Raw genomic sequence first — 14,470 nt, 5'->3', positions numbered from 1 at the left:
AAATATTTCATATATATGAAAATCAGTGATTTTAAAAAAAATTACAGAATAGGAAGACAGGAATCAATTTGATTTCTCCCTGCTTCAGCATCACTAGATGTCCCATGTCAGGTTCTACCCACAAACTCATGGGAAGAGGCCAACTAGTAATTTCCCCCTGGCATGGAGCAGGATATAAACTTGTATTGTTGATACATGTGCTTTGTTCTGTTTGCCAAACTTTGTGTGTGTTTTGGAGGGGTGCAGTGTGGAGGGCAATTTCTCCCCCTGAAGTATGCCCAGTATTCAGTCTCCCCTGGACCGACTCGACCTCCAGCTGACTTATTTCTGTTTTGTCAAAAAGGCTAAACATGGAGAAGATTCTTGAAGCACATAGTGCTGTCTAATACAAACTGTGATCTTCAGAATGCCACCCAGAAAAACCCGTTGTACATGAAGACTGTGGGATTTCTTAGTAAATTGTTGCCATCCCATTGTAATCCACTACAGTAGAAAGTGCTTCAAGAATAAAGCATTTGGAGGTTTCATCAGATTGGATATGGGGTCTGGAGACAATGACCCGTCTCACTCATCTGACTCCCATCCTCAAGGTCATGCTAAGAGATCATGTGATTGAGAGACCACACAATGAAGTCGTTTTGGTTCCTTTGGATAGCAACGTGGCCACTTCTGTGTGCCGAAAAGACCTCCATCTTTGACACCATCACCACCTGTCTGCTGAGAAGCCACGTGGGAGGGAGGGAGGGAGGGGAATAAGGAATGAATGAAAGTCCAGGACAGACTCAGTCTCTGCCCCCAGAATCTCTGCAAAGGAGGAGGAGAACTTAGTAGTATTGGGTTAAAATTACAATAAGCATGAGTGATAGCTTTAAAACAAAGTCGTCCCTCGCTTTCTTGGGGAAACGTTTCTTTCTTTTGATTCGTCTCACCTGGGGCCAGAGCATTTGGAAACTAAAACCCTATAAACCTGTCTTATTTCTCAGTCACCTGTCGTCCTCTAATTCCACCTCTGAGTTCAGGTCTACCAGCCTAATTTGGGGTTTCTTTGTGAAATGCCTGTTCTGCACTAATCAGATGATTTTCCCTCAACTGACCTTGTCGTTCAAAAGCCATAAGTCATTTAAAACGCAGTTTGCATCCACAAGGAAATAAAAGGCAGAAATAAATTTGATTTTTTCGCATCTTAATTACTCCCCCAGGCACTGGCTGCTCTCATTCAACTGCCTTAAGTCTTGAACGTGACATTTAAACTAAGAAGTCCACACTTCTTTCCTGCAGGTTTTCGTTTTCTAACCAGCAGTATTTGTTGACCCTCACCTTCCAACTCTGCTCTAAATTGGAGCAGGGGTGACCCAGAGACTCAGTGGGGTCAGTCAGTCTGAGTAGGTGTGAGCTTGTACAGGTAGGAGGTTGCCTTGGCAGCAGCAGGTAAAGAAGGACCCAGGACCCTTACCTGCCCGGGAGGAGGGCTGGGCATATACTTAAACACCTCTAAATGGATTTCAGGCATTAAATGAGTATTGAGAGCCTTCGTCCTACATGGCATTACAGCAAGAGTTTTCTCAGGAACCCTAATGGGAGTTTACAGAGGATGATATCTCAAACAGACAGATAAGCTACTGCCAACCATTCAAAACAAGACCACAGGAAAGCCAAGCCACTCTCAACATCTACTTTTTTCTTCCCTCCAAGTGAGTCAGTTTTGTAAAACAGGACCGTAGAAAAGCCAGCAAATGATTCTTTGTTCTTCCATGATGGCCCGAGAAAGCAGGTGGATCTGCTTAAGTAAGTGTTAGTAAAACGTAACACCACCTTGCATGCAGCAGCCCCCTTCTCTAGAGCTGTGAGTGTACATAATACACATCGTGACAGCTGTCATCTTTGTTCACAGGTGAGGCTGATCCTTAGAAACAGGACCCACTGAACAGATGACCCATGTGACGAAATTAAGTTAACCCGGGATGTCGCTCAAAGACCTTCCAGCATTTTTCCATCTTGGAAAACTGACATCAGCCTGCAGTAGTCAGCAATGTGGTGCTGGTATCGGTACCGGATCAGCTGTGGGCTGCATTCTCATCAATACTCTGGTGTGTCATCACGTGGCTAGGTTTGACGGCTCTGGGTTCCTGACACCCTCCTCAAAGGAATTCAGTACGTACAGTACCGAGTTCCAGAAATAAAAGTCAATTTATGGTCCTGAGCCTGCCCTCTTATCTCCTCATGGGAGAGATGTGATGATTCAAAAGAGAATGTTGGTAATGCTTGAAAAATCTTCCTCAAATGAATATATATATACGAGTTTGATTTATTTTAAATGGTACCAGATGCTCTTTTCTTTTTTCTGTGTTCCCTTACGCTAATTTTATTTCCTAGATTTTTCTCCCCAAAGTTCTGAAAATAAAAACTTTTTTTTTAAGAGCTGGCACCTAGAACCTCTGAGATTCCCACCTGGTTTAAGTTGTATATAATCCAATGGTTTTGTCATAACAAACTGGCCCCCAAACTTGATCTCAATCAACCCAGATGCTAACGAACATTCTACCTGAGTCACACTGTTACAGTGGGTAACCGGGGTTTCTCCAAACCCTATGATTCTCACCCAAGAAAGTTTTAGTTCCTTCTCCAAGGCTCAGGTGGTGTTCCTGGGATCGGGCCAGACCCGTTCCTACAGGGTGTGTCCCTGCCACTGTCGACAGCTTGGGGCGCTTGGGGCGGCTTTTGTCTACATAACTAATCTCTGCATTGGATTCTGCTCATCTCACTTAAGCCTTTCAACAACAGGGTGCTACAGATGTGTTGTTATTATTAGCCCATTTTGGACAATAACTTGGAGGCTCGTTCACAGGGAGTGGCTTGCGCAAGATCACTTAACCTGTAGGTGAGACAGCCACAGCATGAACTCGATTTTCTGACTCCAAAGCCTGTGCTTTCCACCAACCTTCCCAGGCCTGAGGCAGACAGATACAATGCCCACGTTTTACTCGCATGCCCTGCCTACTCCCTAAGCCGGCTGATGCGCCCTAGGTGTTTGGAAGCACAGACTTTGGAAGCAGACTGCCAAGTATGGCCGTGTGACCTTGGCAGGTTACTCAGCTCTTCCTATCTCTGTTTCGTCATCTGTAAATGGTGATTCCTACTTCCTAGAGCTGTTCTGAGCATCAAATGAGTTAATATGTCTAAGTCTCTTAGCTCCCTGCCTGGCCCATCGTAAGTGCCACATAAATGGGAGCTCTTCTGAGCTGCCTCATTCATTTAGGGAGTGAAAACCGTAGCCCAAGAGTCTGCGGTCACCCGAGGATCTGCAGGATGGCTGTCTACTCCGCATAGCAGGCGCCCAACTCAATACCAGAACAAAGTAGTGGTCCCAGAAAAAGCCCATGTTAGAACGCATCACAGCCCGTGACGCTTTGATGTTCAAAGTCAAGTGTCACAGCCGCTTCCCCCTGCGGTCAGTTCCCTGCTTCTGACATAAACCTGGAGGCACATGAGCTGAAACAGAACCAACAGAGATGACCTGACTGAAGAAAAGTCTGTTCGGAAAGGCTGTCAGCTTTTGAAAAAGAGCAGGTTGTTCCTTTCCCTGATAGGAATCAGTTTTGCTCTAATAGAGGGCCATTTTTACCCCCCAGAATTTGAATTCCATGCACAACTCAATACCTTAAAAAAGGCATTTATTTTTCTCGGGCCTTTGAGAGGGACTTTAAATTGGACTTTAAACTCGGGCCTTTGAGAGCAGTGAAGCAGTGGAGAAAGCTGTGAGTTTCAGCATGCTACCATGACACTATATATATATATATATATATATTTTTTTTTTTTCTTTAAAAACCCACATCTGAGGGTTCCAAACCATGTGCAGCACCTCCTACTATTCTGCTTTTGGCTCCAAAGCCTAATTGCCATCATGGTCACAGTTTAGGAGTCCTTGCTCCTTGGCCTCCCCATCTCTTTGCCTCTTGAGATTCTGTAGCAAAGCCTCCTGGAGCCTTCTTTTCCATGTTTAAATAAATGGGGAATTTCAGGATTTGGGGGGAAAAGCCTGCTGAAGACACTTCAGAGGGATGGAGAGAAAAAAGAGTACCAGATTATAAGAGGACGGGCACCAGGAAAGAGCGACAGCTTGGCAGTGCTTGTAGGTTTGTGTGCTGAGCACCAAGTCACAGAGATTTCCACAAAGGCACAAGGGCCTTTGGGCCGACACTGGTGCCTGGAGTTAGGACTCTGAGCCTGGGCCTGATGGCTTCGGTACAGGTGGCAAAGACCAAGGTTTCTGGAAGAGGCCTCGGTCCTGCCAGACGAGCCCCGGAGTCGCGCACACACACACAACCGTACTCACCGTGACTTTGGAGGCGGCGGGGGAGGCGAGAATGCCTCGATCCCACTTTTGTCCTTGGGGAACTCAAAGGCAAACGAGGCCGATTTGCTCATCCCGGTCCCGGCTTTGCTCTTCTGCCCAGAGGAGCCGTCTGTGGGGCGGAGGCGGTGCCAGGTGGAGGAGCTGCACGGGTCCGCGGGGCCATTGTCCGCCTCCCTCCCCCAGCTTTGACTCAGCAAGTCCTGCTCCACCTCCTCCTCTTCCTCTATCCGGCACTGGCGGCTCCAGGCGCCGGTCTGGTACCGGGGCCGCCTCTGGTCCAAGGCTGACGCGGCAGTGGCAGGCGGAGGGCCCCTGGCAGAGTCGCTGGCAGGGACACCGTTGGCCCGGCAGGAGGAAGCAGGGTCAGCGGGGCCCCTGGATGGAGGCTGGGGCCCAGTGACACCCGAGTTGCCTTCGCTGAGGTTGGACTTGGGGGAGGCCGATGGGGACACCGGGGACCCTCCGGGGCTACTCTTGGACAGCTTGGGAGGGATGGCAGGCCTCCCCTTGGGCGTGCTCTCACTGGCACCGTGATGGCGGCTCTCCCTAGAGCTGAGCCCCTGCCCAGCCGAAGGCTCCCCTTCGCCTGCCTCAGGGGCCTGGCTCAGGGGCCCGCGAGGCCACTGCACCCCCACTGAGGAGTCGGGGCTGCTCAGGTAGATTGTCCGGTGGTCTTCTTCCGGGTGGGCCGCCATGACTGTGATGGTGGCCGCCACCTGGGGGGCCACCTCTGGGCCTTCCCTGTCCTGGCCCCAGCCAGATGCTGTTTTCTGAGCCCAGGTGTTAGCCATCCTCACCTGGCCCTGGCCCTGGGCAGCTGCCGCCTGTTCTGCCTTGGCCTGTGGCCTGGAAGGCACTGGAACAGCCTTCTTCCTCTTGGTGCTCTCAGCATAGATGGGTTCAGGCTGTGCAGTCTCCCCGGGGTGGGCTGGGGCATGGGGCTCCCCAGTCAGCCCCAGGCATCTGCTGGAGGCCACCCCGTGGCAGCCAGAGTCCTGAGGCTTCCCCGGCCCAGGTGCCTTCATGAGGGAGCAGTAATCGCTCTCGTGCTGGGGGACCAAGGGGCTGCTGGCGCGGCTACTGGCACTCCCGCAAGAGAGGCCATCCGAGGAGCTGGCGGCCTCCGAGGTGAGGGACTGCTTCTTGGGGCCCAGGCGGGGTGGGTTCTCTGTCGGGCCCTGGCTGCGGCACTCCCTGGGGACGCTCAAGGCCCGCCTCTCCTCCTCGGTTGGCTTCGCGCACACCCCCTGCTCCCAGCAGGCCGGCGAGCAGTCCCCGCAGCCCTGTCTGCGCCCGGGGTCCGCGGCCTGTGAGGCGTCCTGACCACCTGGGCCCCCAGGGCAGCAGTCCAGGAGGGAGCAGTATTCTCCCCCTTCGCTGTCCCCCGAGGGCGAGCACCTCTGATCGCTGTCATCCTCCGAGGGCAGGGATTCCCGCAGGGGCAGTGCAGAGGGGTAGGGCCTGGGGCCCTTGTGGCAGCCAGATGTCATCTCAGCAAAGGCAGCCAGTTTCTGGCGGAAGCTCTCCTGAGGGGAGGTCAGCTCTTGGTAGGGAATCGTGGGTTTATCTTCCCGTCCAAGCTTCTCATCGGGGAAGCTCACTGGGTGGAAGGCGACACTCCGTTCCCCCCGGGGCTCTAGGCTGTGCAGGCCGACCATGGCGTAGGCAGGGGGGCAGCGAGGGTGCCCCCCGTCTGCCGGGGCCAAGGGCCCAGCAGGCTTCTGGACGCCTCGGAAGCTGCCCAGGTAAACTACCGGCACATCTTCCTGCTTCGGGAGGGGGAGCTTGCCGGGGGCTCGTCTCCAGATGACCTACACAGCCCCAAGGTTAAAAGACTTACATTAGACCTTGTCAGAGAAAAAAGGAAGAGAGAGAAGGTGAGAGGGCAGGGCCATGACACTGTAAACTGTCTTCCCAGCCACCGTGAAGCAGGCGGGCAGCGCGCCTACCCTCTGACCCCCCCACAGCCTTCTCGTCATCGCTGGGGCCCCACGGAGCCACTGGGCTTCCCACACACTGCACCCTCACCCCTGTCTGTAATTCTTTCGGCTTAGGTCCGTGAGGCAGGGGGAAAAAAAACGCTAAAGAAGAACGTTTTGCCTTCTCCCTCGAAACTGCTGGAGGAGGTAAGTTCTCCCAAGGGCTTTGAAATAGAGTTTGGGGTTTTGTTTAATTTTTGCTTTGTGTTCATTAGTCTTTTGATAACAGTGTCACAGCACAAAGAAAGCAAAGTGATAAAGCTTTTAAAAACACTTTGGGCGGGTGGTGGGGTCAGAGGGCAGCAGGGTGAGGGGCGGCTTCCGAGCTGGGTCCCGGCTCCCTTGCTTCACTGTGAGCTGTGCTCTTTCTCCCAGTTACAGGCAGTGACCTCAGCCGAGGCTGCCTAAGTGGCTGGACTAGTCCAGCCAGAGACAGCGATGTGGGGTGGCCATTCCCATCACTGAAATCACTGTCCCCTCCTCCTTCCCCTCTAGTCTCCCTTATCCCCACTTTTAAAGCAGCCTCAAGGCAGGGTCTGCCTCTGGCTCCCGTCCAAGATGATTCAGAACAGAAAGAGTCCCTGGTTTACATCTGTGAAGGTCAAAGGTATCGAGAAAGGCCTGGGGAATGGGTGTAACCAGCTTCTGCAAAATGGAGCGGCTCTGAAGGGGACAGAAAGCTGAATGCAGCCCCAGGAGATGGCTCACCTCAGTCAAGCCTCCCTTGATTTAAAACTGACCTCTGATTTCACATAAGCTCACACACCCTTCCTGACCCACTCACGATGATAGTTTAAGGAAAACTAGAACGGGCAAAGAGGTCAAACAGGTCACAAGCAGTTCTTAGAATACGCCCTAGAAATGCAGAGTCCCAGAAGACATGTCTAGAGGTAGCAGGCTCCAGGTGCCCTTTAAATAATTCCGCCTTGGTCAGGGTCACCTGGGGGCTGAGCGGAAAGGTCTAATCTCTAAGGATGTAATTGTCTTTAGTAATCCTAGATCAAAGCTGGAAAAACACAAGCTTCCAAATTGGAAATATGAACACTGGCTGGGAATTGGATGACATTACGGAATTACTGCTGACATTTTTAAGTGTGATAATGATATTTTGTATTAAGACTTTATTTTTTAAAGAGGTACTGACGTGACGCAGTATGTGGGGTTTGCTTTAAAACCCCAGGTGGGGAAGGGAGGGTCGGGGCAGGGGTAGAGACGGAACAAGATTGGTCATGAGTTGATGATTGTTCAAGCTCATGTGGCAGGGTGGTGGATGCGTGGGATTCGTTAAGCAATTCTTACTACTTTTGTATATATTTAAAATGATCCATTAAATAAAAAAATTTTTTTTTAACTTTTTAGAAAAAGCTTCATTCTGGTGTGCCCTGATACAGTCTTCAAACGAACTTGGGGGGACTGCATTGATGGTTCTCAGCCTAAAGGGACAGAGAGAAAGGAGGGCAGAGAGAACAGAGAGGGCGGTAGTCGGGAAGGAGCGGTTTTGGGGCGAGCCAACAGGAAGCCACCCTGCAGGAGTCCTGCTGGGACAGCCCTCCTTGGCTGCCGGCCAGTCAGTGGTGTTACAACAGGAGCAGCCTCGTAAAAATACCACGGGGCTGAGTCAGCCTCACCTGCGCAACGTCGGCACTCACGCCAGCCTCTGTCCACCCATCGGAGGCTTCGGAGCTCATCATGGTGGGCTTCACGGCAATGGTGGGCTTGGAGTAGGGTGAGCTGCTCAGGCCTTCATCTTCCGGGCGGCCGCTCTCGGGCCTGGGGGGCAGGCGAGGCGGAGGGGGCAGGCTGCCGGCTCGGGGCTGGGGGCGGCCAGGTGCCAGCTGGTGGTCGGTGCGCAGGCAGAAGCAGTTTTTGCAGGACCCGGGCTTCCAGATGTGCTCCACAAAGTCGCTGCACGCAGACATTTTCGGGCGCTCGGGGTTCACTGGGATGGTCTGGTGCATCTTGAGCAGCGGGCGGGGTGCTGGTTCATCTTGCGCCTGGCTCCCTGGCGTGGTCTCAGGGGAGGCGGATGGGGCTCACAGGGCGGCTTCCTGGAAAGGCAGAACACTTGCCTCATCAGAGCTCTCCCCTGCCAGAGGACGGGGGCATGATCAATTTGAGTCTGATGATGTGACTGGGGAGCAGAGGGGGGAGCAGGGGGAAAGGAGGATGAATATTCTATTTATTCTGAGGCCCTCACCCATTTGTCATGAGGCTCTTAATCCCTTTCTAGTGGTGTGGCCTTAGAAAAATCGTAAAAGCTAAACACAACTCTGTTGCATGAGTAGAGAGTGTAAAAGACACTTCAGTCCCCTAAACTCCTGAGCGCTTGGAGGTTTGGGGGCAGTTAACGGGAAGAAATCACACAGGGCTGGCGATGAGAAGCTTGTGGCTGACCCATGCCTCCCCTGCTGCTAGGGGTCTCGAGCATGGGACTCTGCCCCAGAGAAACAAGAACTACCAAGTAGGACAGCAGATAAAAATCGTGGCTTCTGGAAGATAAGCCACAATTTTTAACCAAGAACGATGTGTGTGGGAAGGCAGGCCCGGGCTCTGAAATCAGCACTGTAACCCATACTTATGAGGATATGGAGACAGAAGTGGTGAGCAAGGGGGGAGGTGGGGTGCTGGCCTGACCCCCAGGGACCTTTGTCGGGAGGTCTGGCATCTTGGGAATTTGCCCTCCCCGGCCCCCCTTTCTTAGTATGCCTCATTCAATCCAGGGCTCAGTGAGATCAATACAGCCAGAGCTGCAGGGCCAGGGGGAAACCGCAAGAGAGATTCATGGTCACAACAGCCCTGTGGTCTAGGGCTGGTTAGGCTACAACAGAAGGAAGAGATGATCACAGTTATTTTCCCTACGAGGTCCCTGAAGGGGAGGCAGTGAGCTTGCTGAAAGAGTTTGTTGCCTCTGACAGTAAAAACTGAAGGCTGAGAGTTTGCACCATAGAATTCACTCAGTAAATTCACCATTGAGGGGGAACTCGAAGGGTTGCAGATTTTAACCAGTTAACCTGAATAACATCCGTCAGGTAGCTGTCATCCCCATTTTACAGATGGGAAAAGAACGGTAGCGACATCAACTAAGACCTGGCCACAGACACAGAGAGTTCGGGGGTTCTAGAAAAAGAAGCTAACTTTGCTGGCAGCGCCTCATTATCACCTCACTCATCACCACATTCATTACACTGAGTTGCTCGCCATTATCTGTTTGCTGCTTTTGCTCTTCTTTCCTCATTTAAATGAACTGACTTCCTCAAAAGGAGAGCGTTCAGGAGAAAATCGTCCTGAAGAATCTACAGTGAACGTGCTCTCATTAAACAGGGAGGGTTTGGCCCTGGGATCTGCTTTCCACTTTCCTCCCGTGAGAGCTGGCTCTGAGGTTGATGCTCTCCATACCGTCAACAGGACTAACCAGGTGGAATGAGCCAGGAGCCCCAAAGATCATTCCAGAATCTCTGTGGGAAGAGCTCTCTTTCTGGTCTCCCACACTCACAGAGAGGGGTGCTTATTCAACAAGAGCTGAAGCTAAATTAGCCTCTTTTCCCTCCAAAGTTAACCAGGAAGCCCACTGCATCATCTTTAAGCTAAATGAACTCTCTGAAATAAAAGACAAGTATTTGTCTTTTAGTTTGTGACCGTTGTTAGGATTTATGCATCAAGATGATTGCAAGTTGGGTTCTCCTCCTCCTGCTACACCCAAGTAGCAGGTTCATGCCCTGCCAAGTTCCCAGAAGAGGTCACTAAGCTTCAACAAGCAGAGGAGAGCAAGGATTTTTCTTTCTCCTACAATCCCAGGCCACGGAGAGCTCTAGGCTCTGCTGCTAGATGGTGGAAAGAGGAAAAAGTGGAGGAGGTGTTTTGGTGTTCAGTTAAGGCAAATCTCCATACCCCTGCCCCGAGGTGAGGACAAGGTCCGTTCCTGGCCCCCCTCTTCTACTGCAGGCAGAGGCTCCCACGCCCCAGGTGGGATGGAGGGAGAGAGCTTGGGAATTGGTTCTGTGTGGGCTCGTCTCCTTCCTGCAGCTCCTCACAGGGCTGGGCTATCTGAGCACGGGGGGCATCCTACAGATTCGCAAAGAAGCCGCTTGGGGTAGCCACGCCTCATTTCCTGCTCAACAGGCAAATGACCCACACTCGTCATGGTTGCTTGGTGCCGGAGGTTCCCCTCCTGTGCCACAGATGGCCCACTCCAGCCCTGGGACTTTTGGTAGGCTCTGGATTACCAACGTTCGGGAAGCTTCCAGAACCCCTCACCAGTTCATGAGCACTCTCCTTGCTCCCATCCTCAGCTCTGAAATTCTCTGACGGTGAGTACAACTTCTACCACACAACTGCTCAGAGACTGGTGAGGTTTTTCAGGAAAAAAGAATGAAGACGAGACCAGAATAAAGCCCCGGGCTCCTCACCATCGCTGACTCACTACACATCCTGTTAAAACTGGTTTCTCAGTCACAGCAAACAGAATCTATCACTACATCAAGCCAGAAAGGATTCTCTCTGTCTAGAGAGGTTCTGTGCTTGGAATTATCTCCAATTTGTTTTAAGTAAAAGATGGTGGAAAACTCAAGTGGCGCTCACGAAGCAGGAGCCCTGCTTGCCTGCCGGTGCCAGCTCTCCACAGCCTGGGAACGGCACCTTTCCAGCCCACATTCCTTGCCTCCGAGGGGAGGGAGCCCCCAGAATTATGCAAATTCCTCCATTTCAGTGGGAGGCAGCGGTGTAAGATTAGAAAAAGATCTCAGCATTCTTTCTGATCCAAGTCATGATCAAATATCTTTGCCTCTGCAAACTTCTGCACCAGATTTGTGGCTAAAATGTGCAAGACCGAAGCTGTCAGACACACACCCACCCCACTGGAAAAAGAATCCGAAGAATGGTGACGAGATCCATAAAATGAAATCTTTGGGCTCCAAATGCCCCTCATACTTGCATCGAAAGTTGCTCACACCTTACCCTGAAGTGACAGAATTCCAGAAAATATTCATCTAAAAAAATTATCTATATTACAATTAAATGAATGCAACACCGGAAAAGAGAACTATTTATGAAAGTGTTTGTCTGGATTTCAACACTCCATTGACAGAGGTTGCCCCGGCAGAAAGGAGAAAGTGACAGCCTTACCTCCCCCCTCCCCCCCCCCACACAGAGGGTAAGTCATGATATTCACTCAACTTTTAATTTTCTTTTTTCCTTCTCCAGTGCAGTGTAATCCAATCTTAGCAGTAGGAATGTGGTTTCTGTGGGTTAGACCCATTAGTCTAAACCAGTAAGGAAGATACCCGCGTTCCACAAGACCCCATGATGATAGCGAAATAACCGCACAATTTCCCAGTGCTTCCTGTCAAATTTACGGCTCAAAAAGGGAAGGGGTTGTTAAGGACAGTTCAGGCCAATGATCTATAGGGCCTTCCCAACCTGACACTGGGCTGGACGCCTTGCAAAACTCCTCCCTCCTAGACCTTTGGGCTTTGCTATCGGCTCTGCAAAGCCATGTGCTTGCTGGCTGAGCTTCACCTGAGAGAAATATACAGAGCCGGCCCTGCCTCCATTCTCAGTGGAGAGGTTCTATTTTCTAAGTGTGTGTGTGTGTGTGTGTGTGTGTGTGTGTGTGTGTGTGTGTGTGTGTGTGTGTGTGTGTGTGTATGGCTGGGGAAGCGGCAGCACAAGCAAAGGTTAACAACGTGCCCACAGTAGCCTTTCAGAGGGCTCTGCCACGGCTCAAGAAGAAGGCATCGTCTCGTTCCCCTTGGAGACCCCCAGGCTGGCATCCAACTCGGGGCTGCCTAAGAGGCAACTACTAACTTGGGGCCCCAAAGCATCACCCCCGGGGGCCTGGTCCGAGGCGCGCGGGCGGTCTCTCCCTCTCTGCTCCTTTGACAATCCTGCGGCCGCGGAAAGGCAGTCTCCACAATAGCAATCCCCAAAGCGCTCTGGTCTCCTGCCCCAAACCCAGCAGCCAGACCAGTGAGACCGGCAGAACAGTCGGTTCCCTTGCCGGAACTCGGAGGAAAGTTTCCCCGTTCGAAAGAGAGCGATTCTCGAATGAATCGAAAACACCCCTCCGGCTCCCCGGTCCTCTGGGATCGGCGCCTCCACCTCGGGCGCAACCCGGGGCGCACGCGGTCCGGACGCTCCACCCTCCCCCAGCGGCCGCCTGTCACCCCGGGGGACGCCGACTGGGGTCGCCCGCTCGGTAACCGCCGCGCTCCCCCGGAGCTTCCCTCTGCGGCCACGTTTGCCAAACAAAAAGAGGCAGGCTTTGGAGAAGGCGCCTCGGGCTCACCTCGGGGCCGCGCTCCCCCGGCCTCGCCGCTCGTCTCCGAGCCGCCAGCCGCCCCGCCGGGCGCCTCGGAGCATTGTTTGGAGAGTGTGTGCGCGCGGTGCGTGCCCGGCCGCGGGCGGTGTCGTCTGCCTGGGCCCGGCGGCCGGGTGGCAGCTGCGAGCGCGGCTCCGCCCCCTCCGCCTCCGGTGGCACCGCCCGCCCAGCCCTAGCCGCACCTCCGGAGTCCTTGCCGCCGCCCCACGCCCCCCGCCGGCGGGCGCGCTCCCTGGCCCCTGATTCCTCCCGGAGATCCACGCCCCGCCCCTCCCTCACGCTCCCGACGGAGGCTCCGCCCCCAGCCCGAGTCTTGGAGGCGTCCGACCCCTGAGCGAGCGCCCGTTTGCACCCCTCTTCAAGGAGGGCTCGCGGGGTTCTGCAGGGGCGAGTTTCGGTGTCTAAAGCCTTCCTTTTCCCATGATGTGCGCATAGGTATGTAGTTGTCTTGCGTTCCTTCATCCTGCCTGCTCTGCGAGACCCTGAGAGGACCAGAGAGGCGTGGAGGGTACAGCCCCAGAGCTGGAGCGGGGGGAAGGAAAGAGAGGGGTCCGGAGGGGAATGATGAGGTCAGGACCGAGACGCGTTCCGAAAGCTGCGTGGGCACCGAGATTGTCATGACTGTTGCAGGTAGGAGGAGGCTGACGCACGACCCAGCCGGACTGGGAGTCCTGACAGCGCGTTCTGGGTCCTGCTCAGTCCCTCGACTGAGGCCTCAGGCAAATGGCTTAACCCCCTTGAACTTTAGTTTTCTGAAAGAGGAATACAACGGTTGGAGTGGAAAGAGCTGGTCTTCCTCCACGCTGGGACAATGAGGGCTTCCGCAGGCCAGTATTACACCTGTGTTTACACCGTTTCCAGTAAGTGACTCATTCACTGAGATAGAATGAGTTCGAGATAGTCCTCGGGCTAAAAATCTTTTAACCGAGAGTCTGACAGCCTACGACCCAGTCAGTCCCCTCCCTTTCTCCTGCTGCCTGCAGCAGGCTTGCACCTTGACCTGGGTGTTTCCTCAAGGAGCCCGCACCAAGGTCACCACCTGGCACCGGCCTGGTTTGGGGGAATTCGCGAAGACCCCAGAAAAACACCTGTGGCCTTCTCTCTGCTCCTTCCTCCTCCCCAGAGAGGCAGTGTATAGTAACTCCAGCGGGAGTCCTCCGCCAGGCAGCCCACCACGATGCGCCTGTGAGCCTCTGCCCAGCTCCGAGCAGGAAGGCTGGTTCTCCTTGAGATTCCTGCGTTCTCTTAGTGATCTGGTGGTGACAGAGCAGGAGTAGGGGCTGGGATGAGGGTGGGGAGAAGACATGTATTTGAGGGTTGGTTTCTGTGTGAGAAAAGGAGAAAGTTAGAAAGGATATAAAAAAAAAATACTTCTTGTGCTCCAATGTCACTGATTTCTCCTGAGTATGAATAGAACTGGGGAGAAGGTTTAGAGGGAGGAAAGTAGGTTAAATACCTACCCTGTGCCAAACAACCCCATGAGAGGGACATCATCCCCATTTCACAGAGAAGAAGACCAGGGCTCAGAGGGCCACATAATTTGCCAGGGCCCATGGGCTGAAAAGTCGTGGTCCTGGGGTTGGAACCAAGAGCTGTCTGACTCCTCTGATGGGCAGTTCCACTCTGCCCTCCGCTAGTACTGGTTGTCCAGCTCTATTTTTCTTTCTTCTCGAAGTGAAGGGAAACCATTTGAACAGACATGGAAGGAAAACTCTGTTTAGCCTCCATCATCATCCAACAAAACTGAAGGGTCAGTCCCACTCATTTACAGAGAGACCAGGAGGGGAAGGTGTTGATAAGCAGGTAGGGACAAAGTGGTTG

The 14,470-nt window shown here is 53.0% G+C and overlaps 1 protein-coding gene across 4 annotated transcripts in view; it reads right to left on the bottom strand.

Moving 5' to 3' along the window:
* PRAG1 (PEAK1 related, kinase-activating pseudokinase 1) overlaps positions 1 to 12,781 on the bottom strand; it is a 49,848-nt gene extending 37,067 nt beyond the window's left edge. The window contains exons 1-3 of one of the 4 annotated variants that reach the window (XM_028164510.2): positions 12,617 to 12,781; positions 7,962 to 8,381; positions 4,334 to 6,165 (exon numbers count right to left, since the gene is read on the bottom strand). In XM_028164510.2, coding sequence (XP_028020311.2) covers positions 4,334 to 6,165; positions 7,962 to 8,291 — 2,162 coding nt within the window. In that variant the 5' untranslated portion in view covers positions 8,292 to 8,381; positions 12,617 to 12,781. The remainder of the gene's footprint in view (positions 1 to 4,333; positions 6,166 to 7,961; positions 8,382 to 12,616) is intronic. The other 3 variants (XM_028164509.2, XM_007174044.2, XM_007174045.2) reach the window with 3 other exon arrangements.
* Between the last annotated feature and the right edge of the window lie 1,689 nt (positions 12,782 to 14,470).

Source organism: Balaenoptera acutorostrata, chromosome 21, assembly GCF_949987535.1.
Source record: "Balaenoptera acutorostrata chromosome 21, mBalAcu1.1, whole genome shotgun sequence".
NCBI classification, from domain to species: domain Eukaryota; kingdom Metazoa; phylum Chordata; class Mammalia; order Artiodactyla; family Balaenopteridae; genus Balaenoptera; species Balaenoptera acutorostrata.
This window is presented reverse-complemented; position numbering and strand designations above follow the sequence as displayed.